Source organism: Cupressus sempervirens, chromosome 7 (assembly GCF_028749045.1).
Source record: "Cupressus sempervirens isolate cs-2001-9-10 chromosome 7, ASM2874904v1, whole genome shotgun sequence".
Lineage (NCBI taxonomy): Eukaryota > Viridiplantae > Streptophyta > Pinopsida > Cupressales > Cupressaceae > Cupressus > Cupressus sempervirens.
In genome coordinates this window covers 724964247-724991684 of record NC_143124.1, presented here as the reverse complement: position 1 = coordinate 724991684, position 27438 = coordinate 724964247, and the positions used below count along the sequence as shown (strand labels likewise).

The 27438-nt window shown below is 38.2% G+C and overlaps 1 protein-coding gene across 3 annotated transcripts in view; it reads right to left on the bottom strand.

The window, feature by feature from the left end:
• Positions 1–27438, bottom strand: part of LOC149549283 (protein GID8 homolog) — an 87718-nt gene that overhangs the window by 47400 nt on the left and 12880 nt on the right. For 2 of the 3 annotated variants that reach the window (XM_089792710.1, XM_089792709.1), the window contains 2 exons: positions 26894–27053; positions 26440–26546 (listed from right to left, as the gene is read on the bottom strand). In XM_089792710.1, coding sequence (XP_089648836.1) covers positions 26440–26546; positions 26894–27053 — 267 coding nt within the window. The remainder of the gene's footprint in view (positions 1–26439; positions 26547–26893; positions 27054–27438) is intronic. The other variant, XM_089792711.1, reaches the window with a different exon arrangement.

Genomic DNA, 27438 nt, shown 5'->3' with positions numbered 1-27438 from the left:
CCTCTACAAAGGCTAAATACAGAGGGATAGTCAAGGCAAGTTGTGAAGTTGTTTGGCTTCATCAAATGCTTGGGGATATGCAAATGTCACAAACTGACCACTTTGTTTGCTGATAACAAAGGCATTATCAAATTAGCACGGAATCCAGTCTTCCATGAACAAACCAAACATGTGGATGTTCCTTGTCACTACATACAGCAGCTAGTTGAAGACGGACCAATAGACTTGCAATATGTTCCTACTGCGGATCAAACAGCAAACATTTTCACCAAGCCTCTTAGTCCAAATAAGTTTGTCAAATTCAAAGGACAACTTGGTGTTGTGGATAGATTAAACATTAAGGAAGGGTATTATGATAATAGATAGATTCTATTATTATCTATTATTATTTAATGGTTATCTATTTGTAATCTACTGTAAATATTAGAATGATTCTAATATTTAGTTAGTTGTTAGCTAGAATAGAATGTTTCAATTATTTACGATCGTCACCTAAGGAAACATCATTTATTCTTTTGTATATATTGAACTATTGATCACTATTGATATCAAGCAAATATTTTACCAATTACCTTGTAATAAGTTCATATTCCCTCTCTCTCCTAGAGTGGATCATGGTTCATATTTTTGGTCTAGGTATCGCATTTAATTTCTCTATCTTATCTAGATGGGTTCATGCTATGTGTGACCTATGTATTTAATGTTTATCTCTTGGATCCACGTTAGGTATAATCCTTGTTTTTGGTTTGGATACTTCTGGCATAGGACCTTATTGTATTTTGTCATTGTCATAGTCGACTTGTAACTTAATCGTAATATGCTTTTGATTTGGCCGACCTTGTAAACTCCAATGGTCCATCTTGCATATAGGTATAGTTTGTGCTTTGGCAAAATGTAAAAATATAGGAGAGTGTGTGGTGATCAAGCAAGTGAAGATTTATAAGCAGAGTTTCAAAGAAGAGAAATTTAGTTTATAGAGGCAGTAACTATGTGTTGCTAAGGTTGGCAGTGTTATGTAGATCAGCTGCATTATCAAGAGAATTTCTCATTATCTATTGTGAGGTGTTGTATGTACCTTGTCCTTAGGACAGCAAGTCTTGGGTGCACAAGTTTTTTGCAGTGTCTTGATAATTTGGTAGTGGGCATCTATTTGCAAGTTCAAAGCAGAAAGCTCCTTTCTGTATTCATTGTTGTATTGGCAGTGAGCTTTTGGTTGCAAGTCGAAAGCAATGAGCTCCTACCATCTTTTGTAATCAGACCACATATATCAGTGAATTATCTTTCTGGGCAAGCAAGTGCTCACCATAGTTCTTCCCAGTTTTGGTTTTCCACGTAGAAAATCTTGGTGTTCATGTGTTGCCTGTTTGTTCACCACCACTTTCTTAATATTTCGTGTAGTGAATATTGATGTTAGTTGTTTACCTAAGTGTGATTTTGGTTTATGTTGATTCCCCCCCCCGTCTCTCAGCATTTGAAGTGTGTTCAACACCCTATCCCCGGTATTGTTGAAGTGCACACAATATATTAGAAGGTAGAGAATTAAAGCCAACATTGTGTACAATTTAATAAACATTGTGAGGGAGGTTGATCATTAGTTACCACTAATAACTTCTCCAACCATAATCATTTAAAACAACAATGTAGCTCTAACAATTTTCTTAAGATGTAGCAGAAAAACAACACATGAACATCAGATATATGAAGAAACCCAAGATGGGAAGAAACAAAGTGAGAACAGCTACTTGGATTAACCATCCTAATCCAACCTCAAAAAATAATGAATCAACTTACAATAATGAAGTAGGCACCAACCTTTGGGAGACATCAATCCCCTATTGCATTTGTAAGGACCAACTTACTAAACATCCAATCCCCTTTGTCCAGACCTGAGTATCAACTCGGTCACTGGTCTCAACAACAACAAAGATATGAATTGAGAACCTTCTGTGTGAAAATCTATTGCACTTGATCTGATCAAACTTCAGAGCACTCTCTCGTACAACAAATGATCTTCTAATAAACCCTTGCAAAGATTGAAGTGCAACTCACATTGCATGCATCTGACTGCTCTCAATCATCAATATGTACCGAATAATAACATCCATGTACATACACATAGCTTTTCAACCCTTCAGGACGGGTCCTAGAACCCTGTATATATGTATACAAATACAATTACATTCACATGTTGGCCTATGATAGACATAATACATATGCAAGTCAATCACATCAATTAACCTTAATGAAACATGTAAGAGACCAGGACCCCCAAACTACTCTAGAAGAAAGAATATGCTATGTGATTCCCAATGAAGCCCTATATGGTTCCAACAGTCATCTGCATGCTACCTCCAGAAGGGACACGCTACAAGCCTTTGCCACAGCAATCTGGAACAGCTACATACCTGATTAACAGTCACAGCGACCCTTCTGTCACTTGAAACTTCCTGTTTCATGAGCAGTAAGTCCTGAAACTTCAGGATATGATAAAACATGTGTTTACATACTCTCCTTTAAACCGCAGATCATAACTCTCAAATATGAAGTAATGCTGATCAAAACAATATGCTACTGCATGCTCACTGTCTGGGTAACTTGCCTTCGACAACTCCAGATAACATTTCCAGACCACCTCTACCAACTGGACTAGATGCATGAAGATACTAAAAATATAGTGATGCAGAGATAAATTCAACAGAAGCAATATCAAAAAGAAACCAGCACCAGCAAGAAATATATATTAAAATTTCTTCTTAATTAATTCTTCAAATGAACAGTAAATACATTTGCTCTCCTACAGATTTCTTCTCCCGTAATTTCATATTCTAAAGACTTGCCCTGAACCTAAATCTAAACCTAAAACTCTATTTATACCTGTGAAGACGGTCTACGAAAAATTCTAGATTATTACAAAATAGGAAAAACAGTCTATAGAATACTCTAGATTGATATAGAATGGGGAAGAATGACCCCACAATGATATGTACGAATCCCAAGAAAAGATCTTATCATAATGACAAAATTGGGATAAATTTCTCAAGTCAGCTCGTGCATAAAACTTGACCTAAATACTTTATGTGGGTGCTCCTGCACCATATAGTCCAACTGTTTCCATTGTCATAGCAATCCACAGTGCTGCCAAAACTCGAAATGCAGATTGGACAGATCTGACATGACATGAAAAGTAATTTACGTTCCTCAAAAAACCTTGTCATTATTGACAACAGTTTGCTGACACTTCTTGACATTCCTTTGACATCAATGACAACAAGTGTTCAACACATGTGAGCAACGATGCCCATTAGTGCCCTTAGTCACATGACCATGGCTGTCCTCATAGCAAGCACCCCCAATTTCCCAGAGTCGCTTTACCAAACTTTACACAGTATTTGTCACTCTTATCCTAACTAGTTTTTTATCAGCACCAACCCTAAAAACATATTCTGGGATCACAATTAAGACCATTCTTCCCTCTAATCACTCATTAGTTTATCCCACTCAAAGAATAGAGAACTTAATCACATCTCTTTTCTCAGAATTGGAGTCATCCATTCAAACAAAATGGCAGCAAACTGGGACTGGAGATCTTAAGTTATGGAAGTTTCTTGTCTCATCCAGGCCATTGGATCTTCGTCATTTCCCTATCCTCTCTACATCTATTTCCCCCGATTCCCCCTTTATGAAGCTCTTGTCCTCTTCCATAATCATCACAAATCAGAAACCTACTATTTCAAATATCCCTAGATCTTAAAGCTCTAGCCCTCTTGCATCTTCCTCCTATGATCATGTTGTTGCCATAGATTTTACCCTTCAGGATTTTTGGTTATGCCTTACACACTATCACCTGGGTCTGCACACACTATCCGATTTCCTAATTTGTTTTTTGTGGAACAAGTTGGAATATTCCCACAGCGGGACTAAGACAATCCCCTTTGCAGCCCTAAACATTTTTCATATTCCCTAGCTCAGATCTGTATTTTGCCTTCTGAAGGTTGCAGAAATAGATTGCAGGCAAGAACAGGCATTGTGAGTGAAGATAAAACTTCAGTGAAAATTTCAAGAGTGCTCGACAGAAAACAATGTGGACACCTATGACCCACCTGAGCTCTTCTAGCATAGTCAGCCCCACCACTACAAATCTTCTCTGACAGCTCCCCAATCTACTAAATGGGCTGTATGGTCTCCTCCAACTCATTTAAACTTTCAGATACAGTTCACATCTAGTGCACATGTTCTTTTTCCTCACTTTCATTTCAATCAGCATTGCAACTTCTATTTTTTCTCTCCTGGTTCCTTGTACCTACTGTTCATAAATCAAATCTAATAGTATTGACTTTTAGATTTTAAATGGCAATTGCTAACTGATTTGTAACTAGTTTGTACATTTGAAGGAAATACTATCTTGTACAGATGTTTAAAGGATAATTGTTATTTTCTTTCAATCTGTTTCAATGATCTTATGTTTCTAATGTTATCAAATGAATTTGTGATATGTTAAGGGTTTGCAAAGGAGAAAAATTCAGCATGATGGTGGGATTATTTGGCAAGGAAGCTAAAAGTATCAGAACATGGCCATGCGGATTTCGAATAAACCTTACAACTTAGCTACTTATAAGTGCTCTCCTTTACAAAATCAAGGTTAGAAGGTACTAATTAGCCATTAAAATAATAATAAATAGTATATTATGGAGATATTACTCTAATACCCTCCCTTAATCGTCAATCAATCAACGACACCAAGAAGCCCCCTGAACTTAACAGACTTCTCGTGAAGTAGGAATTTGGTGAGAATATCAGTAATCTGTTCCTCTGTGGGAATATACTGCAAATATACGAATTCACCTTAAAGCAGCTGACGGATGAAATGACAATGAATGTCAATATGTTTGGTTCGCTCATGAAGACTCAATTTTTGGCAAGTTTGAGGACCCCTTGATTGTCGCAAAAGAGGGGTGAAGGACCTTCCTGAGACATATGGATGTCAGAAAGCATCCTTCGAAGCCAAATTGTGTCACAAACTGCTTTGACTGTACCCCGATGTTCAGCTTCCATTGAGAAAAGAGATATGGAGTGCTACTTCTTATTGGTCCAAATGATAGCACACGTGCCCAAATTGAAGACATGCCTGTTGATGTGAGTTTTGTTCCACTAAACATGCAGAATCAAATACTTAATGTTTCAAGGAGAAACACTAAACACTCAGTCCTCTCTTGATATAAGGTTCTCATGCCAAGCTTGCAAAGTAAGATCATGAAATGACTTCAAGGTTCCTTCTTAATCATGGACTTCACATGTGATATGCTGGTTATCACAAAGGGACTTATGCTATTCATTCAATGGATATCAATTGTTGCACTTCTAAAGGTTTGGCTTTACACTGTGCAACAAGAATATAGCTTCTAATTTTCCCAATCTTTCTACATCAACTTAAACTTAAACTTCTACTACTACTTCTACCTCTAACTAGTAATGAAAAGAATCGTGGATGCCTTGGACTCTACTAGATGTAATCTCAGCAACGGCTCCACCCACCTAGTGCAAGCTTCTAAGGAATACACAAATGATTTTCACATCAATATCCTCTCTCCAATCTCATCATCTCGATGCAAACCAAAGATTGAACATCAACTGAAGTTAAGTGTTTTCATTGGCTTACCACACAAGGCACCCTTAAAATCGGCAAAAGGCTACTAGCCCGGATTTGTTCAAATCGAACAAGAAAACATCCACAACAACTTCCACTCAACTAAACTAATTCAACATGAAAAGAAATCTACTTCAAGTGAAAGATTGAGAAAACCATGCAATGCTACAAAGCAATACTAAGTAATACACCATGAAGAACCAACAATGAATTATCAATTACTTTGACAAGCATTATAGCAACAATTTGATCAAGTCTCTCCCTTAGCTATCCTACTCTAATCTCCTAGCTCTCTACTACCTCCAATCTCTAAACTAATCTCATCTTATCTAATGAGAAGGCCTTGACCTTTTATACTAGCTCTATAACAACAAAGGGCCAAGATCAATTCAAGATCAAGGGTCAAGATTTCTTCCCACAAACCCTAATTAGGGTTGCCAAATTTCCAACCAATTACATGAAGGCACCAATTTGTGGGCCAATAAGAAAATTATTATAATTTTCTTAGCCAATGAAAAAAAAGGACACTTGGCATGATTTGATTGACTGTGCCAAAAATTGAAATTTTCTAATTGGAGGAGGCAAATAATTGCCACCTCATCATCCTTTGAAATTTCCTCATGGAACTGACTTGAATCGCTTGCATCTTTGTGAACTTGTGAACTTGATCTCTCTTGATTTTCCTTGAATATGTTCTCATGTAGTTGGATCCTCTGTGCTTTCCTAAATTTCCTCTTGATTTCAACTTGAGTTTGTGGGTTGAAAGCTTGACCATGAATCCTTCCTTCTCACTTGCATCCTCGAGATCGATCCATCTCCTTGTAGTATCCATTTGAAGTTTTGAGGCCTTGATCATCACCTTGGCCTCTAGCTTCTCCTTCTTGAGTTTACCTTGCAAAATGATGGAGAAAAGCATTAAGCTTGTGGAGAGAAATCTGAAAATAAATTCACATTGATAATATACAAAATTCATCACAATTTAAAACCAATGATTTTGTAAAGTCGAGGCAAATCTTAATCTCATCACAATCCAAAACCATTTTTTATTATTATTATTTATTTTTTCTTCTAATTTTCATCACTTTCTCTCTCCTCATTTTTTTTTTGTGAGGAGTGGGTAGTTTTGGTGATTAACAAAGATTGATAGTTGGTTAGGGAAATTTTTGAAGATACAAAATTTCCCCAAGACATGGTGTTCTTAAAATTTCCTCATTTGAACATTCCTTGGCGATTCTTTGCTCTATTCTTGCTCATGGTGTTATCCTCGTGCCATAAATCGATCTTCCAATGCCTTTGAGAATGACAAAACTTAGGAGACTCAATGCAGGGAAATTTTCGAAGATGCAAAATTTCCCTCTTAAAGAATTTGCATTTCATTTTGCTGAAAGGGGGAGTCTTGAGATTTTTGGGGGAAATGGGGAGGTAGGGAAATTTCAAAAGATGCAAAATTTCCCCAATTTCCACAGGAAGGAAATTTCCAAAGATGTGAAATTTCCCCAAGATAGGTTTTCTCACAAACTTCGTCAAACATGTAAACCCTTCTCTCCCAGACTAAAATTTCAATCTCCACTTAGACTTAAGCTACGAAAATTCCTTTAAGTGGCATAAAAATGCTTACATAAACCCTAGGCGAAAATTGCTTCCCAATGAGCCAAAATTGCTCAAACTCACCCCAGACTAGGAGACTTGAAAAAATAATGCCAACCAAAAGCACCTAAGACAAAGGCTCCTACTTGCTAAAACGAAAAGAGGGGGTTCCCATTTGCAATGGGGCAATGGTGTGCAAACCACATAACAATACCCGAAACTAGACTTGTTGTCATCTACAGTGCCTCCCCAATCTAAATTTGTGTAACCAATGAGTCGAGGACCATTGCTTTGTCCGTAGAGGATACCAAAGTCTAGAGTACCCTTGACATACCCAAGGATGTGTAATGTTCTCGAACGGTTTCAGTAATGCTCCCGAATGGTTTCTACTCTGATCCCACTATAATGTTCCGTTCCTGGCAGTATTGGGTTGTCCGTGCTACACGGCCTTAGTTGCCCATGCTGCATGGCCTCAGTTGCCCGTGCTGCGTGGCCTCAGTTGCGTGTTGTGTGGCCACAGCCCGTGTTGCGCGGCCTTAGTTGCCCGTGTTGCATGGCCACAGCCCGTGTTGCGCGGCCTCAGTTGCCCGTGCTACACGGCCACAGCCCATGTTGTGCCGCCTCAGTTGCTCATGTTGCACCGCCTCAGTTGTTCGTGCTCCGCCACCTAAGTTGCCTGTGTTGGGCGACCTCAGTTGCCCGTGCTACGTGGCCTCAATTGCTCGTGCTATGCGGCCTCAGTTGCTCGTGCTGCGCGGCCTTAGTTGCCTGTGTTGTGCAGCCTCAGTTGCCTATATTATGCGGTAGTCAATGGGAGGTCGTACGATAGTTCAAGAGAGGCCGTATGGTAGAGGTAGGACAAGTCGTACGTGGAATGAAGGCAGAGTCGCCCGTACGGTAGGAGGGAGGAAACCGGCTAATGGTGTACAAATAGAGGGAAGAATGCCCAATCATGCAACCATAAACTTATAGATCTGAATTCGTTAGATAAAGCCAAACAAGAATGGAGATTGAACATGAATAATCCTTCAATTAATATTTGCCAAAAGATGGTGCTCGGATTTGCCAGATCCGAATAAAGTATTATATACAATGGAATAGGATGAGGGCTGAATCCCACCGAAATTGGACAAGCCAAGTAGGGAAGATCTTTCACTTCCGAAATGGCGAACAACAAAGAATCCCAACTGGAATTCGCAATACAAAAGAAATAATCCAAATTGCATACCTATGACTACCTACAAGCCGTGCTTAATGTAATATCCCTATCCGGATATTTACTAACTTTCTCCTTGAACAATAAGATCAGAACTAAAATATGACAGATGTACTTCTGAACAAGGAAATCCAGCAGAAACCCCAAAAGAAATTCGACTAACTTCTTAGATATAACATTCAATTCATATTTAGGCCCAAGGAATACAATACTATAATTAAACCAGAAAGTTCTCCACAAGTATATAACCCATTATTTCGCAATAACATTCAAAATATCGCACATGCAACCATAAATTACAAACTGGTATGATAAAACCAGCAACTCTTAAAATTCCTTAAACAGTGTTATTGCCTTATACAACAACAATATAACAATCAACAACTAAATGTTATTGTATTATACAACAGCAATACAATAACCAGTTCACAGAAACCAATCCTAAATACAGATTTAACAGTCGGATTGGAATGATAGGATAAGAACCTGTAAGCACAAATGAAACACCTGAAGTGATGTTTCCTGAGACAATGGATTTGTGTCCACTGCCTACTAGCACAAGGGGCTACGTCCTCCAACTAGCTGAAAGCTGAAGCTTTCTGAGACTCTCGCAAGAGAGGAAACTAAACTGGATAATAAATCAAAAAACATATCCAACAATGAGCCACTTTCTCCTTTTAAAGCACAAACCAAGACCCTTCGGCTCCTCTCTGGTTTCGTCTTATTCCTTTGTGGCTCTTCAACTTCCCTAAAGCATTTTGTCTTGTTCCTCCTTGCCCCTTTTGTCCTTAATATAACATTATATCGACCTTTTTGATATTTTGAGCCTAAGCCTCAAAGTCAATTTAATATTGCATGAAATAAGACTTCAATATTTCTAATGTTCCAAAAGGGAACATTATAAATCTCCCCTCCTTAAAATTGCTTGTCCTCAAGCAATTCATACCATGATCCCATACGAGTTTGCAAGCAGCCCTGTAATCCAAACTGAAAACAATGTTGGCCAAACTGCGAAGCCAAATATCTCTTTGCAATCTATCTCTCAACCAGCTCCTTGGATCCCATATAACTCTCTGAAAAATCTCAGCACCTACACCTATAAATTGCTCAATACTGATCAACACCATGACCACAATAAAATCCTCATCCCACCATAGATACAATCTGCCAACCCTTGGATCCCAAACTCTATTGTCCTGCCTCGCTACTATGATGAGATAGAAATACATCCAGGGTCCATGTATAATCCAGTAGAATGTGAAGACCTAACCTAAATGGACGATGTAAGAAATGAGTTGCTCAAAAGCCGAAATCACCATCGCATAAACATCAAAATTCATACTATCGGCATAAACTTGGAGAATTCCCAAGCGCATAAGTGCTATGAATATGAAGGATGCTAAGAATCTAACTGCAAACCTCACATAAATACTCCACCAAGAACTGTTCAGAGGCTGATGAAGAAAATTCACCCAACTCCTAAATGGGGTGAAATTGGAAAATATGTTGGGGTTGATCAAATGATAAGCAACAGAAGTTGATTCATCAGTCCCATGCTGAGATCCGGATTCACTTCTAGGTTCTGAGCCAAGATCCCAAAGTCAGAAATCAAACTCTTCATCTTTATGGCAAATAAGAGAAGATCCATCATGTAACACAAAAAGAGAATTGTTGTAAATCCAATCAGCAGTAGCTTCAAACAAAGGGTTGTCAACAAGCTGAAAGGGTTCTGAAGCTTTGCTACTTAACAGTTTGGGGCAGCTATCCAAATCATACATCTGCTGAATGCTCTCAAATTCATCAATTACCTCTAGAAAAAACTCCTGCCTCTCTTTATTCTCCTGCTCTTGAGAGTGATTCATGATCCTAATCTGATTTTTTGCCTCCTGAAGAGGAAATCGAGCATCATCTAATGCCTCATGGGTATCTTTAAGCTCCCTTTTTAGCTCCATAATCTCATTCCTTTCTTTATCCAACTAACCAACATGAACTTCAGCAACCTTAAGAATGTTATCTCTGTCAGAAAGCAAATGCAAATAATCTGATTTCATAGTCTCAAGAGCTATTATGATCACCTGCTAATCAGCAACAAGCCAATCTCCTTCCACTCCCTTCCAAACCTTTCTGTATAGATCTTCTACCAACTTATGAGTGTTGTCGTAATGTAATAGAGAAGACACAATACTATTTTCATTAACCTTCAACTGACTCCTTAAGGTGTGCATTTCATGATTGTTATTTCGAAGCAGTTCATCGTTTTGAAGGGTCATCTCGATATGTTCTTCTAATCTTATGTCATGAGCATCGGATTTAAAAGATTCATCATGCAAGGATTCTAACCAGTAATAATCTCGAGTGCAACCGCCCTCATCTGCCTGTTTGTCAACGTTCACCTCCATTTCACCAACATAAAAACTTGTACCTTGTGCAACGTCTTCTATATGATCGCGAGAAGGCTGCCCATCTCTGGTAGTTGTCTGCTCTTCAATTTCAAGATCATCCAAATGATAATTCTAGCCTATCAGAATTTCTTCATACACCCATGTGTGTTGTTCGTTTGCAAAGAGATTCTGGGCCAACTCCAGATACTTTGTTTTTGCCATATCAATAATATTTTGCTGACCTAGAGAAAAATCCTGGTAGTCGCTGAATGATAAAGTGTTCTGAATTCGGAAAGGAAGTTTTTAATACTCTCCATGAATGTCAAGTATCTCTGCTCTTACAACAGATTCTGAATTTTGGGCTAAATGTTCTTGTAGTTTCATAGTGCCTTTCAGAATTTTGTTCAAATCTCTTCCCATTGCTAAATGTCATTATCTTGTTACTGTTAGTCTGACAAATAGCTAAATTCTGGCCCAGAATTGCCTTGATGTTTCATGAACCTTTAAGATTCGTAGATTGGCATTGGGTAATTTGTTTTTGCATCAATTTTTGAATAATTAGGAATTTGTTAAACATCAACTACCAATAGACTCAATTCCATAGTGTAATTTGATCTATTCTTCGTAATAAGAGTCCTACAACTTAGAGCCACAATGACATTTATGAAATCCCAACAAACACTGACCGCTGCTCAAAAACCTTTGCCGCTTGTATCGGTGGTGTCTAGTCAATGTTATAAGAGGAACTGTGTTGTTCTGTCTTGTTTGTAATGAGGCCAGAAACAGGATAACTACACCCTTTCACTGCCTTGAGTTATTGTCACTTCCTCCTAAGCGAAAGGTATCTTGACAACTGAAATCACCAGTCAACCACTACCTGAAACCATGGTACCCCACAGAGTTAAACTACTTTCCTTCTAGAAAAAAAATTATGTTTCTTTTTCACCATTACTGTGGTCCTGCTCTATAATACAAGTTATTGCATCAATAACAAGTGCTATGACATCAGAGTTCCTTATTGCTCGAAGTGCTCGATTCACAGACAGTGACTTAGTTTTACTACCCCCTAAGGCTAAACTGTTATTCGCCTGATTCCAACTATGCCAAAGAGTTTATACCTACCTGGAATCTGTTTTAGAATCCAAGTAAGCAGTACTAATGATGCAGGAATGTGCCAGTTGCAATTCCAGATCTTCGCATGTCTCACAACTGTCCCTGACGCTTCCCTCTAGCATCCACGTAGGGCAGAGTTCATATGTGTCCTGCCTTCCAATTTAGTCACAGCTCCCAATAAGACCGACGTTGGCTCTCAGCGTGACCTCTGAAATTAATCATAGGCCCTTTTATTCTCAATGCATACTCCTCAAACTTGATCGCTGGTCCACCAAAACTGTTCGTAACCCCTTTAACTCATTAACCCCAACCTTGCGTGTGATAATCTGCCCAATGTCTGCAATTTTTGGGCTTTTTTCTTTGGGTAATGCATTCTTTCTAGTAAGCTCGAGGCTTTGCTAATTTATTTTTCAATGCTCGACCGGCTAGAGTGCACTCAAGTTCACATTCACCATCTTAATTTCCACTCTCATTAGAAGCTTTCCGTAACTGCATAATGGCCAGTGCGTTGACGTGTCTTCCGCAAACTGTTACCACAAAATGTTAGCATTTGTCGACTACCGAGATTAGAGTCATCCCACTGATAGAAAGAATAAATGTTCATGAAGTTGAAAAATCCCCCTATGTTTGACTGAATCACAACCTCCTCTGACGTGGTCACAGTTTCATTTTTTTTAATTTTTCTTATTTTTGCTCAATCCTCCTGCCATGTATCTCCTTCCAACACTTACGGCATGCAATTGTCGATTCACCTTCAAGGGATCAAGGAGGATATGCAAGCACACAATTTCAACATATGCAATGCCCGGCCAACGAGGATATGAAACGCACGATGTATATTTAAGCAAGTATAGTCTTCTTCACTTCTAGAATGTTGCAAACTTCTGACTCCCAGCACCGGCGGCCTTCTACATAGGCGCGGACGTTACTCGTTTAAACTTTTCAATTTTTTTCCGCCCAATGATAGTTGGTCACCAAAGTTCCTTAATAATAATTCATATCGGCATTTTTCAGATAAGTCTGAAATATTTTAACTTCTGGCAAACATGTTCTATTGCACCCAAGACACCTATTACTCCTGACATCATGGTCGTTCTTCAGTCCTGCTAATTTGCGTTCACGTGAAGACCATATATGGGGCTGGTCTGATGTGAAGAAACATATGCCAACTATCCCGTATCCCCTCCCGCAGATGGCATTATACTATTATGTTTTGGAGTTGATTCAAGTCTACAAAACTTCTTGAAAATGCATTTGTCTTTTCTAGGTGACGTCTAGCAAGTCCTACTGTAACGGTTCTGCTAACTGATGAAAAGGTGAGGCCAAGTCCGCAAATAAAATATTCCCTTTCAACTCATTTGAAAGAGTTTCATGATACTCAAATGCAAGTCCAAGAATTTCTTGAGCCAAATAGACACAAACATTTTGCACAATGATATCAACTTGACTTAACGTGTTTAGCTCCTTAGCTTTACTAGAACAATAGTTCTATATAGTAGAAGGGCATCTCGTGCAGCAAGATAAAACTCCGACACTATCTGAATAGGCGATGAACACGCATCCTTTAGTGCTTCAAGCACTATCTCCATTAAGTGTTTCGCAACCAATGAAATAGCACATGTTGAAAGGCTAGAAAAGTAATTCAACAGCTGAGATTGAACTACTATCTTTCGAACAGTTGCTAAGATGCAATTTTTTTCTTTTTGTTTGAAGCGAAATGAATCTCAACATTTAATGCAAAATTGGTCAGTCTGTCATCGTTATCATCAAATGCAAATATCAATGTCATATGCTTTAATTCATGCTTAAAGTCTCTTGTCAATTTCACCACCTTCTGGAACTCTGTAACTTCAAAAATTTCATCAGGTACAGCCTTGACAAGACAATTTGTAATAATTGCCTCTGATAACTTCGATCACATTAACTTCCCAAAAAAAAACTTCATCCAGATCCCATTTTCAAAGCAAATATACTGATATACAAACTTCAGAACATGAAGCAGCTTTGAATACAGAGCTTCAGGAGATTCACCACCTATTTGTAAAAAAAAAAATTATGTTTCTTCTAGAGAACTTGTAAATTTTTGACAAGAATAATCTCTTCTCCTTTGCCACATTCACCAACAGGATTGAACACCATGAGTTGAACGTTTACTCCCACTTGCAGTCTAGAAAGACCAACTCCATTAATCCTGTAAGTAATGCTCACTTAATGTTCTGCCTAACATCTTGAATATCTTCAGAATTTGTCTCTAATAAATTTTGATAAAGGTTTACCATCGATTTCCAATAACCACACAGGCTAGCAGAAAACACGGTTCTGATATAACCTCGCAAGCTGGCAGGAGAACTAGCTCTGATACCACTGTAATATCCCTATCTGGATATTTACTAACTTTCTCTTTGAACAATAAGATAAAAACTAAAATATAACAGATGTACTTCACAACAGGGAAATCCAGCAGAAACCCCAAAAGAAATTCGACTAACTTCTTGTTAGATATAACATTCAATTCATATTTAGGCCCAAGGAATACAATACTATAATTAAACCAGAAAGTTCTCCACAAGTATATAACCCATTATTTCGCAATAACATTCAAAATATTGCACATGCAACCATAGATTACAAACTGGTATGATAAAGCCAGCAACTCTTAAAATTCCTTAAGCAATGTTATTGTCTTATACAACGACAATATAACAATCAGCAACTAAACGTTATTGTATTATACAACAACAATACAATAACCAGTTCACAGAAACCAATCCTAAATACAGATTTAACAGCCAGATTGGAACGATAGGATAAGAACCTATAAGTGCGAATGAAACACCTAAAGTGATGTTTCCTGAGACTATGGGTTTGCGTCCACTGTCTGCTAGCACGAGGGGCTACGTCCTCCAACTAGCTGAAAGCTGAAGCTTTCTGAGACTCTCGCAAGAGAGGAAATTGAACTGAATAATAAATCAAAAAACATATCCAACAATGAGCCACTTTCTCCTTTTAAAACACAAACCAAGACTCTTCGGCTACTCTCTGATTTCGTCTTATTCCCTTGTGGCTCTTCAACTTCCCTAAAGCATTTCGTCTTGTTCCTCCTTCCCCCTTTTGTCCTTAATATAACATTAAATCGACCTTTTTGATATTTTGAGCCTAAGCCTCAGAGTCAATTTAATATTGCATAAAATAAGACTCCAATATTTCTAATGTTCCAAAAGGGAACATTCCACTTAAATACCCATCAGGGAAAACATTTCTGAGGGTGTACAAAGATAGCCGATGGCAACACTTACCAACGGACACTAATATAAAAATGGGTCCGAGATATACTAAATCAATCGGAACCACACATACAAATATTATCTTAGGCCACATATTAATTAATTAAAGTAACTAATTAAAGGTCCTTATATTATTTAATTTCTGGGACCAATTAATTAATCAATTTAGTTTTAAAAATTACATTAAAATTTCAGGACATGACAAATCCTCGTTGCTCAAAGATTGTTTGCCCTCAAGCAATCCGTCATCTAACAGAACACCAACAGCTCCAAGGTCCCAAATCAAACGCACAGGCAGGACAAGTGAAAGGATATCAATCCTCCGAGCACCACATTGCTATCAAACTTTCGTTGCGCCACTCTGATATAAATATTATCGTATCCCGAGTCACTAGGATGCCAAACCAAACACGCAGGTGAAATGAGTGAATTGTCATCAAAACTCCCTTGCACCCAACTGTCATTAAGCATCCATTGTGCCACTCTGATATAAACATTGTCGTAGCCTTCACCAAGATTCCAATGACACAAATTGATGAAATCTTTCATGTCATTATGTTCAAAAATCTCTTTGGGTATGGTCATGCACACAGACATTGATGCTGGCACAAACTTACCCACTGACACAACCACAACAATCACTATTATATTCCTGACGAATGAAACCTTAACGAAGAGAGCTACAGTAGTGAGAATGTCGACGAAGGGGGGCTCGACTGTGACAACCTCGGTGACATGAGCTTCAGTGAAGGGTGTAGTGATGATGGGAGTCTCAGCAAAGAGTACCTCAGTAAAGGGAACCTTGGCCAAAAAAACTTCAACAAAGAGTACCTTGGCAGCAAACAAAATTTTAGCTGTAGGTAAAACCTCAATGGCACGCAGAACCTCAGTTGAAGCCTCGATGATGGATAGAGCCTCAACAACAAGCAATGTCTCAATGGCGACAAACATAGCTGTTGCGATTGATGCAGCCACAATGACAGACACAATTATGACGAAGACAGCCATGACATCGTCGATGGATACAACTACAGTGACGGATACACCCTTGACAACAGATACAAACTTGACGTCGATGACAGACACAACAACGTTGGCAGACGCAACAACGGTGACGAACATGATGATGGACTTGGCAATAGACACAGCTGCTACAATGACAATGGACACAATGAAGATGACATACATGATGACGACGACAATGTCAGACATGGCAATGGACAAGACAGCGATGATGACAATGTACACAATGGCGATGACAGATATGGCGACGGTGACAACAGACACAACGATGGTGACGGGCACAAATCGGTGTCGATGACGGACATGACGGTGATGGATACGAACTCGACAAGGTATACAAACTCAATGTCGATGATGGATACAATAGTAACAGACAAAAACTCGACGTCGGTGATGGACACGACGGTGACAGACACAACAACGATGACTGACACGAACTCAACGATGGACTTCGCGTTGGTGACGGACACAGACTTGGCGTCAGTGATGGACACGAACTCGATGACAAACACGTACTTGACGTCGATGACGGACACGAAGGTGATAGATATGATGGCGATGACGGACATGAACTCGACGACAAACACAAACTTGGCATTAGTGACAAACACAACGATGACAGACACAAACTCGACAACGGACATAGACTCGGTGTCAATGACAGATACGACAATGGTGACAGACACGAACTCAGCGTCGGTGACGGACATGACAATGGACACAATGGTGACAGACATAATGACGGTGATGGACATACAACCTCAGAGACGGACAAGACCACGATGATGGATATAGCTTTGGTGACAACCACAAAGCCTCGGCAATAGAGAGCTTCTATGATGGACACAACTTTGGCAACTAATGGAACTTCCTCAACGGATAGTGCCTTGGTGACAGGCACAATCTCGGGCACAACTTTGGTGATGGGCACAACTTGATCCGTCCATATCTTCACAAGATCCATGCAAGCAACCTCTTCATTTTTTTGGTGTTCCTCTTGGAGTGGCCCTATAATCATGCCTTCATTCTCCTCACGTAAAGTATCACCCTGATCATTGTCAGTCATTCTCTCCCACTTGTACAAATGAGATATTAGTTTTTCTTCACAATGCTTGAAAACATTACTAACCAATCTATATGTTGCTATAGAGGGAATACATTCTAGATTACGAACAGCCCATAACATAGATGTGATGGGTTGGGATATTTCATCCATCTCTTCAATGCACGAAATCTTAAGACTCTCCATAGCAACTGAAATCTTAGTATCATGATCTTCCTTGATGGTGACCAAGAAGTGATGAAACATATCATGGACCAAATTTTGCAATTCAAGATCTAAGAGAAGGTTACTTTGACATTTGCACAATTCTCCAATATTGTAGATCTCCTACCAAAAGGGTCACTACTGAAGTCATTAAGACTCTGAAAGTTGTCAACTATCAATTGCAATATCTCTATCATGGTGTTATCATCATACGATGCTTTAGGAGCTGAAATTCTCAAGACCTCGCTGAGACATGCTGCAACTACCAATCTTTTATCCTTGTCATGGTGTCTCAAAAGCCTGGGTTTACTTAAGGCCTCCTTAATTGGCGAGAGGATTCTCTGTATAAATCTTGAAAGTAATTGGTCCACATGACACAAACATACTTCCAATATATCTAATGGAAGATCAACACCCTCACTGAGCTCTTTGCCAATCCTTTGTAGTGCCTTCAACCACCACTCTCCATTGCTGTTCGAGGCCATAGTGTGATCCAAGTACCAAAATCTCTCAATCATCCTAGCAAGCTAGCAAGATCACTAGCTCTGAGTAATGTTCCCGAAAGTTGCCCGTGTTGTATGGCCTTAGTTGCCCGTGTTGCACAGCCACAGCCTGTGTTGCGCAGCCTCAGTTGCCCGTGCTGCATGGCCTCAATTGCCTGTGTTGTGCGGCCTCAGTCGCCCGTGTTGTGCAGCTCAATTATCTGTATTGTGCGGTAGTCACGAAAAGGTCGTACAATAGTCCAAGGAAGGCCATACGCTAGAGGTAGGACAAGTCGTACGCGAAATGAAGGAGAGTCATCCGTACGGTAGGAGGGAGGAAACCGGTCGATGGTGTAGGGATAGAGGGAAGAATGCCCAATCATGCAACCATAAACTTATAGATCTAAATTTGTTAGATAAAGCCAAACAAGAATGGAGATTGAACACGAATAATCCTCTAATTAATATTTGCCAAAAGATGGTGCTCCAATTTGCTAGATCTGAGCAAAGTGTTATATACAATGGAACAGGGTGAGGGTTGAATCCCACCGAAACCGGACATGCCAAGTAGGGAAGATCTTTCACTTCCGAAATGGCAAATAACAAAGAATGCCAACTAGAATTCGCAGTACAAAAGAAATAATCCAAATCGCATACCTATGACTACCTACAAGAAGTGCTTAAATACCTGCCAGGGAAAACGTTTCCGAGGGTGTACAAAGATAGCCAACGGCAACACTTACCAACGGAGGCTACTATAAAAATGGGTCCGAGATATACTAAATCAATTGGAACCACAAATACAAATATTATCTTGAGGCACATATTAATTAATCAAAGTAACTAATTAAAGGTCCTTATATTATTTAAATTCTGGGACCAGTTAATTAATTAATTTAATTTAAAAATTACATTAAAATTTTGGGACATGACAAGATGCGCTTGGCTGCAATCTAAAAATTTGAATAGGAGTTATCATGAAGCAAAATATGTAACCTACTACAAAGCTGAAATCAGGTCTAGTGGTGGTGGGATAGATCAAACTACGCATTAGTTACTCCAATGCGGATTCATTCTCAACAAGAGCACCAGATTTACCTGACAACTTTAGACCAAACTCCATAGGTGTAGATGCAAGTTTACAGTCCTACATTCTAAATTTATCAAGTAGAGCCCGTGCATACATACACTGAGAGATGAAGATGCTATGTGACTACTAGCAAACTTCGAGACCTAAGTAGTAGTCCAAAAGCCCAAGGTCGGTCATGTCAAAAGTTTGGCATAGATTTTGTTTGATTTCTTGATGATCAAATCATAAACATAAATAACTAGATCAAATCATCAACATAGATAACTAGAAGGATGATATCACTACCAATAGTCTTGACATACAAATTTGAGTCAGGAGGACTCCTCTACAAACCCTTATCTATAAGGCATTTATCAATTTTTTAGCAAGCTCGAAGACCCTGTTTGAGGCCATAGAGTGCTTCCACTAGTTTAAGTTCTTTGTGTTCTTTACTAGTAAACTTCAAGAGGTTGTGTCATGTAAACCTCTTTGTTAGGATTAATCACGGATAGTAATAACAATTACATGCAAATATAACCAATATCAGAAAATAATAAATCAAACAAAAGAGAACACATGACACAAAGATTTAACTTGGTTCACCGAATCCCAAGGCTACGTCCACCAACAACAAGTCCAATATTATTATTATCTAGTGATCACAATCCACAATCCCTTACAACTCAATACCACCGCAAGAAGCTACAATCTCATCATGCATCATGAAATCCCTAACCCTAAGCCATTTTATACAAGCTTTTTGCCACTTACAAAATTAGGGCTAGAATAAGTCATCTAATAGAAAAAATAACAATCAACGCCTTTTACAATAGTAAATTCATTTTTGGCTTTGGCCCCTCGAAAACCCCCGTGGGGACATTGCCCCTCGACCCCACCCTACACTACGATAGGGAGCACACAGACCCCGCAAGGGGCTCTGCCCCCAAACCCCCATAGTCAAATCTAGGGGGAAAGTGAAAGAAAAAACCCTCCAAGTCTAATTAGGTTCCACATTGCAACACTCTTCTTGTAACTCACCATTTAGGAAAGCACTCTTAACATCCATTTGATGGACTTTCTAGCCACATTGAGTTGTCATGGCTAGGATTAATTTGATGGTGCTCATCTTTGTTTATGGAGCAATGGTCTCTACATAATTAATTCCTTCACACTAAGAGAAGCCTTTGGCAACAAGACAAGCCTTGTACTTATCTAAAGTACCATCAGCATTGTATTTGAATTTGTAGACACACTTGCATCCAATGGGTTTGTTTCCTAAGGAAAGATCTAACAAAAACCAAGTGTTACTTTTCAAAAAACTATGATATTCAATCTTTATAGCTTTTTTCCACTCATGTATCCCTTTCACCTATGTGTATGTTTGAGGCTCATACACACTGTGGTTGTTGGCCATGAGCATAATTTACAAAACCAAAAGGTTTGCTCTTCTTCCAAGCAGTTCTACCCTTGATGAACTCATCAACATGAAGATCGCTAATCATCTCGGTCGACTGTTTAGGTCAAAGAGTAGAAGTGCCAACATCAGAAGCAAGAGGTGCAACAGGATCATCATCAACAAATAGGAGATTGGATAAATCTTAAGGAAAATCAGATAGAGTAGTTGCATGTCTAGGTAATCCTACAAGAGAAGGAATTGGTGGGGAGGTAGAAATAGAAACTATTGGAGCTCTCCAATCAAGTGGGCCTAATGGAAGGCAAATCCCTGAGCTTTGGGAGATTGATCGTCAAAATCCAAAGTTGGAGGAGAGAGTCAAAATGGCCCTCGTTCCTCATCAAAGACCACATCACAATTGAAGATGAGACAATTAGTCTCAAAGCCAACCAGTCCGTAGGCTTTGAGATTGTCACTGTAGTTGAATATCATGAGTTTCTGGCTCTTCACATCTAACCTGGTATGTTTAGCATCAAGGAATGAGAAAAAAGCAACAGAGCCAAAAAAAATTGAGATGATTGTTTCTAGGCTTACGGCCTAACTAGGCCTCTTCTGGAGCCTGCTTCTTGACAACCACTATAGGAGAGCAGTTGAGAAGATAGACTATAGTGTGGACTACTTCAAACCAAAAATTCTTTAGAACACTCGCATTCAAGCATAGACCAGTCATTTTTTGGTGATTGTGCGGTTTCTATGCTCAACAACACCGTTTTGCTGAGAGGGGTAAGGTGTTGTTAATTGGCACTTTATGCCATCTTGTTCATAGAAATGGGAGAAGGTAGAGGAACCCCCCATTGTCAGTTCTAAGAGTAACAATATGTTGACAAAACTCTTTTTCTACAAATACTTTGAACTTTTGAAACAAAACAAACACCTACAATTTTTTACGAAGGAAATATAGCCACATCCTACACCTAAAATCGTCAATAAAACTAAAAATAACTAGATCTAGTAATAGGAGTAGCCATAGGTCCACCAAGATTAGCATTGATTTGTTGTAATACCTTAGAAGCTCTCCAGAAATCACCATCTGAAAAAGGAGCGTGATGTTGCTTCCCAACCTGACATGCACTGCAAACTTCAAGGTTCTAGATCTGAATCTCCAACAAACCAATGATAATATATTCTAGAACAAACTGAGAAAGGTAGTGCACATTTAAGTGTCCAAATCATTGATGCCAGAGTGTACTAATAGAGGAGCATTGAACTGTCACAGCAAGCTCCTGAGAATCACCAGAATCAACAAGTCTAAAAAGACCATGATCCTCAACACCGACAACAATAGTAGACTAGTCTCTTGATCAATGATACTACACTAGTGTGAACTGAAGGTCGCGTCTAGTCAAGGGGAATGTCTCAAAATTTGACTAATTGAGAGAAAGTTGAATTCCATTCCTGAAACATTGTATACATCAAGGAAAATCAGTTTCCTTCCTCCAGACTAAATCTTTATATTGCCTTTTTGACAACGGTGTACTCTTCCCCTCCAAAAACGATTGAATCTGAGAATGGTTGAAAATCTATGATCCAATCCCAACAATAAGTGAAGTGGTGAGAGGCACATGAATGCTAAATAAATATACTAAGGAGAGGATTTTACATGATCTACAAGTCTTTTAGCCATTAAGGCGTAAAAGGAAGACTCGCCCATTCAGTGTACTCCGCAGTATGCGCATTAGGCTATGAACCAAATTGACTGGCTTGAGCAACTAAGCATCTATGGCTCTCCAACTTCATTTGACCAAACTTATGACGGTAGTTGCACTAAATATTTTTTCTTCTTTGGGCCTTCGGATGACTGAGCAGGAGGATTTTGCTAAAAAACTAAGAGAACTAATAGTTGTATGAACAATGTTAGCTGAGAAAGCTTGTATGTTTGAAGACAAGTTGGTAATACTGTGGAATTGTTGTTTCCAATGATCTTGTTGTAGAAGCATTATGCATAAATTAGAAAACAAAAATTTGAGAATTTCAACAAAGTGCTCATAGGAAGATGGTAGACTCTTCAGGGCGATCACCACCATTTCTTCTTCCGTTTTGCATGCAATGGCCTCCAACTAATCTCAAATGTCCTTAATTTTATTAAGATCCTACAGAGACACCTATTCATCTATCATGATTGTGAAAAGCAAGTCCGTTAGGAAGAACGTGTGACTCTTATCAGAGATTTTAAGCAAACCTTTGAGATGCATCCAAATTTCAGCAGTTGTTTTGCCAAAACTTGAAGTAGCACCAGCGACTAAAAGTTTGATGAGGATAACTACCTCTCAATTTTTCTCATCAAATTTATCATATTCTTTGCCTTCTTCCTTGGGACGATTAGTCTAGCCCAAAATAATTTTGTCAAGCCATTTGTGTTCAAAAATCAACATCACTACTTCTAGATATTATTGTTTTTATTGTTGAATTTTTGACTCCCCTTAGGCAGAATATTCATTAGAGATGACATTGTAGAAAATTGAGGTCAAAGGTGGTAGACAGAATGGTTGCATGAATATCAAGGCAAAGTACATTCAAAATGTGAAAATCATGTTTTGAATAAGACTAGGATAGAAAAGGGGTAGTGATTTTGAGAATGAACGAAAGATTTGCAGGCACAAATCCTAGAGCCAAAAATTTGGAAGACCCAAAGAATTTTGAAAGGTACCCAAAAATCCTCTCGAGAAAACCACCAAGAACTTATAAGCAAAAATTGAATTTAACTACAGTTGCCAAGGGTTTTGAAAAACCCCTAATTGGCTATGAAGGACTGCAAATTGTACAAAAATATATACTAATTGGCTATGAAGGACTGCAAATTGTACAAAAATATATAAGTTCAAGGTATAAGTTGTGTAAGAACAACTTCTATAGAGACCCAACAACCAAAAAACATGGTTGTGCTTGCAAGAAAATGAGTTGTGGATGAAAAAGGGTGAATGGGGATACACGAGAATCTTGTCAAAGCAAAAAATGCACAGGTTATCTAGAGAACACGAACCCTAATCGAATGTAGATGTTGCGCAAGCCAAGAAATTGGGTAGACAAAACACAATGAGCAACGAAACATTGAAAACAACCTCGGCAAGGCAACGAACAAGTCGTCACTTGCAAAGGAAACACCCTAAAAGGTTTAGATACAATCAGGAATCATTTGCGGAGGAAATTGTGAGTGTTCTAGCAACCATGAACAAAAAAGGCCAAAATGCGTTAAAATGCAGAAAATGGTTGTGGAGGGAAAGATGACCAATATTTGTTCTTGCAAAACACCAAAATAAAGGGGTATTGGGCTCATGAGTGATTGATTAACAAAAAGCCATCAAAGGAGAAAAACAACCCACGAACCTTTGTAAAAAATTTTAAAAAACTAATCGCAAGCAAAAGAGCCCACAAGTTGCAAAGAAAAAAATTGAAATTTTTTAAAACTAATAATTTCATAAAGAAAATATAATTTTTTTGAAAAAAATCAACTTAGCTCTAATACCATATTACACAAGTATCTGGTAAAATATTCAATGCATAAAAGAATGAGTAAAACACTCATTTATAAATTATAAAGATGGTGTTTTTATTACAGTAACAATTGTAGTTATTAGAAACATTCTAATAACTAAAGAATATCTACAATATTAGAAACATTATAATATTTACAAGATTTACAAAGTTGACCATTAAAATAATAAAAAACAAGTTATTATGGAAATATGTACCACATCTAGCACAACATAGATGCATTTAACATAAATTTCAACGACACAAAGAACCCCATACTGAGCACCAAAAAGTGAAGTGTGTAAGTGTGTAAGTGATACTTGTTTCATTTAATGCACTATGCTCGGTGATACCAATTTCTGAAAAAATACAATAAGTTGACTTCCATGCTTAGGTTTTAACTATCATTCTAAGTATTTCAGTTCACATCAAATAATATTCTTCCAAAAGTGCTCACTCTTTGCATTTACTTTAAAAATAACAGCAACAATGTCATGTATATCGGTTCATAGGGGCCTCAAATTTAGTTATACAAAAAACTGCATGAAAGTATGTGAGAATCGAATCGAAGTTCTCATGACAAACTTGAGCCCTTCACTTTCATTATATGAAGGCATCCAGAACTATTTTGGTTCACCTTGGCAACTAAAAACTATAAGAGTAGCCGTCAAAAGGTAAAGGCCTACAAATACCCATTTTTATTGTTTATAAATTATATTCATAAGTATAAGATTTCATTGACTGATACAGTCTCAGAATCTTGCTATTGTGTGTCTGAGCTTGCTTTTGGAGAAGATACATTTTTAAACAATACAAGGAAGAAGAAAATGTATAGAAAAGCACATCTATTTTTTACTTAATAAAATTGGTAAGTAATACAGTCAAAAATATTGAACTATGCTTTGCTTTCACAAGATGTCAACATGAATGACTTATAATGTTTTATTGAACCTTGGATAGTTAAAATATTTTTAATTTAAGAAAAATACATCCACACTTTGTTAGTACTGGACTCACAAACCCACACATTTACATGTGTGCATGTATGACCTCAAAGTAAGAGAATATCTGGAAATACTAGGCAGAAGAGAGAATGTTTATATGAAAATAGAATACAGTTTTATAATTTTATTTCTCTTTATATCAAAGTATTTACCAGAGAACACCTTTTAAATCCAACCTCTGCACCAGAAAGAAATCCAAAAGAGGAATGGTAACAAGATAATCACACGCAATTGTGTTTCTCATCTATACTTTCAGTGCCCTTACTCTAGAGCAATTTGGAACTTGTGGGGGGGAGTGTGGAACCATGCATGTGTCCGTGCTACCTCTTTCTTAGAATTTTGGGAAAGTCTGAGCCGTCCTCCAACTAAGAGTTGTTTTTACAGGTTGCTTGGGTTCTTGGTCCAACCTTCAACATCTGGAACTTGTGCTTGGAAAGAACTTGAAGGATCTTTCAAGATTCAAAAATGATAGGAGCTCTCCTGTGGAGAAAGATCCTTTGCAGGCTTCAGAAAACTATTTTTGCAAACTATGATGTTTCTATACCTATGGACTCTAGTGATTTAAATGTGATAAAAACTTGAATCTAGCTAGCAATAGAGTGGGCCCCTCTTTCAGGAGGAGATTGAGGCAAACCAAACAGGAAATCCATAAAGAGGAGAGATGGCCCCCTCCTCCTAGGGGAGTTGACAATGATGTTTCTTCCAGAGAAAATGCTAGTCATCCGAGAATTGGTGGTTTTGATAAGAAATAGCAATGGAGATGATGCATTCTTCTTTTCTACACATAAGGGGCATCACTCTTATCACCTTATGGAGGTCATAGCTGTTCTTCAAGCTATTGAAAGAGGGTGTTGTCATGGATGGAAAAAGATTGTGAGTTTGATTCTCAAATTGTGATTGATATGCTGAATGTGCAACATTTGGATGCAGCTAATTGGCATCTAGCCTTGGTGGTAAAGCCACTCTTGAATCTGTGTTCTTTTTTGGATCATATTTCTTTTTGTCATTTACCCTGTGAATGGAATAGAGTGGCTGTGGAGAACTTGGATACGTGGGAGGTGGATGACTGTATACAGAAACTTTGGAAAAGTTAATTATGGAGGACAAACTTGTGTAGCTGCTTTCCCTGTTGGGGTTCCTTATAAAACCTCGTCTTGTTAAGTGTTGGGTCTTCATGGTCTGGCATTGGGCCTTCTAATTTGTACTCTCTGATTTGTTCTGAATAAATTTGTAACCCCTTTTTCCAGAAAAGATAATCACACATAATTGGAGGATTTAATATTCAAACATAAAGCAACTTTTCTAAGTATCAGCATCACTAATTAATCAACTGCCATGACTTTAAGAAGACGATGACTAGAAGTATTCTTTTTTCAGAGTAAATGCACTTTGAATGTCACAAGCTGCCAAACTGATTATCACAGAAGAAATTGGAGGAAGCTGACCTCTGGATTTAAATCATTGACCTTCTCAATAGCAGCTTCCACATTGCCATATTGAATAGCTGTGCGCACTGCCACTCGATCTGTTGTTGTACCAAGATCCATATCTGCTGTTTATAGCTAAGAAAACAATTTAACACTGTTGACAGAGTCACAGAACTATAGCTTCTTCAGAACAACAAAGAAGAAGAGGAATTAGATGACCAGGAACATTGGTTCTTCTTTCTGGAGCGGCTCAAGAAATATTCCTTGCACAAAAGCAATCCTTACCTTAACAGCGACCATAAAAGAACAAATAAATGTGGTTCTACAGTAGCAAACTATAATAAGACAAACAAAAATTCGGCCAGTAACATTTTTTATCAAACCCAAACTTCAAATTGAAGTTTTGATAACGGCGTGTTAGTTTGTATTAAAGTTAAACAAATAAGGAAACTGAATGTAAACATAAAGATACGCTCTGTGCCGGATTCGAGCTGAAACTTCTCAGCTGCCTCAACATAGCCTTCTGTGACAAAAAAATTCATTATGAGCTTATTCATATCTTCTTTTCTAATCTTTACATCACTGAGCCTCCTCTCCCATTCGTCTTTTTTTATCTCCTTTCTTGCAGATGACTGCATCAAGAGTTGGCATATTAGGATCCACGTGGAAACTATATGAACTTAAATCCAAAGAAAAAGAAAATAGGCTTTTCATAGAAGAAAGAAAATTACTTTTAATAAACAAGCTAGATGTCCTGTAAATGGACTATTTGGAATCAGGAAGTAATGGCATTGAGTAGATGAACTTGAGCAGACTTTTACCTTGGGGTATGCTAATCATCCCAAGGCATTCTCATCCTGAACAAAAGGCTTTAAAAAGTAATCCAAGCACTGTGGGTAAATTAAGATTCCATAGGACATGAAAGCAATGTAGCCTTTTGCTTAGAATATAGGTCTTACACAAACCTCTAGTAACCAGGCAGCATGTCTAACCTAATTATGGGAATGAACTCAATGT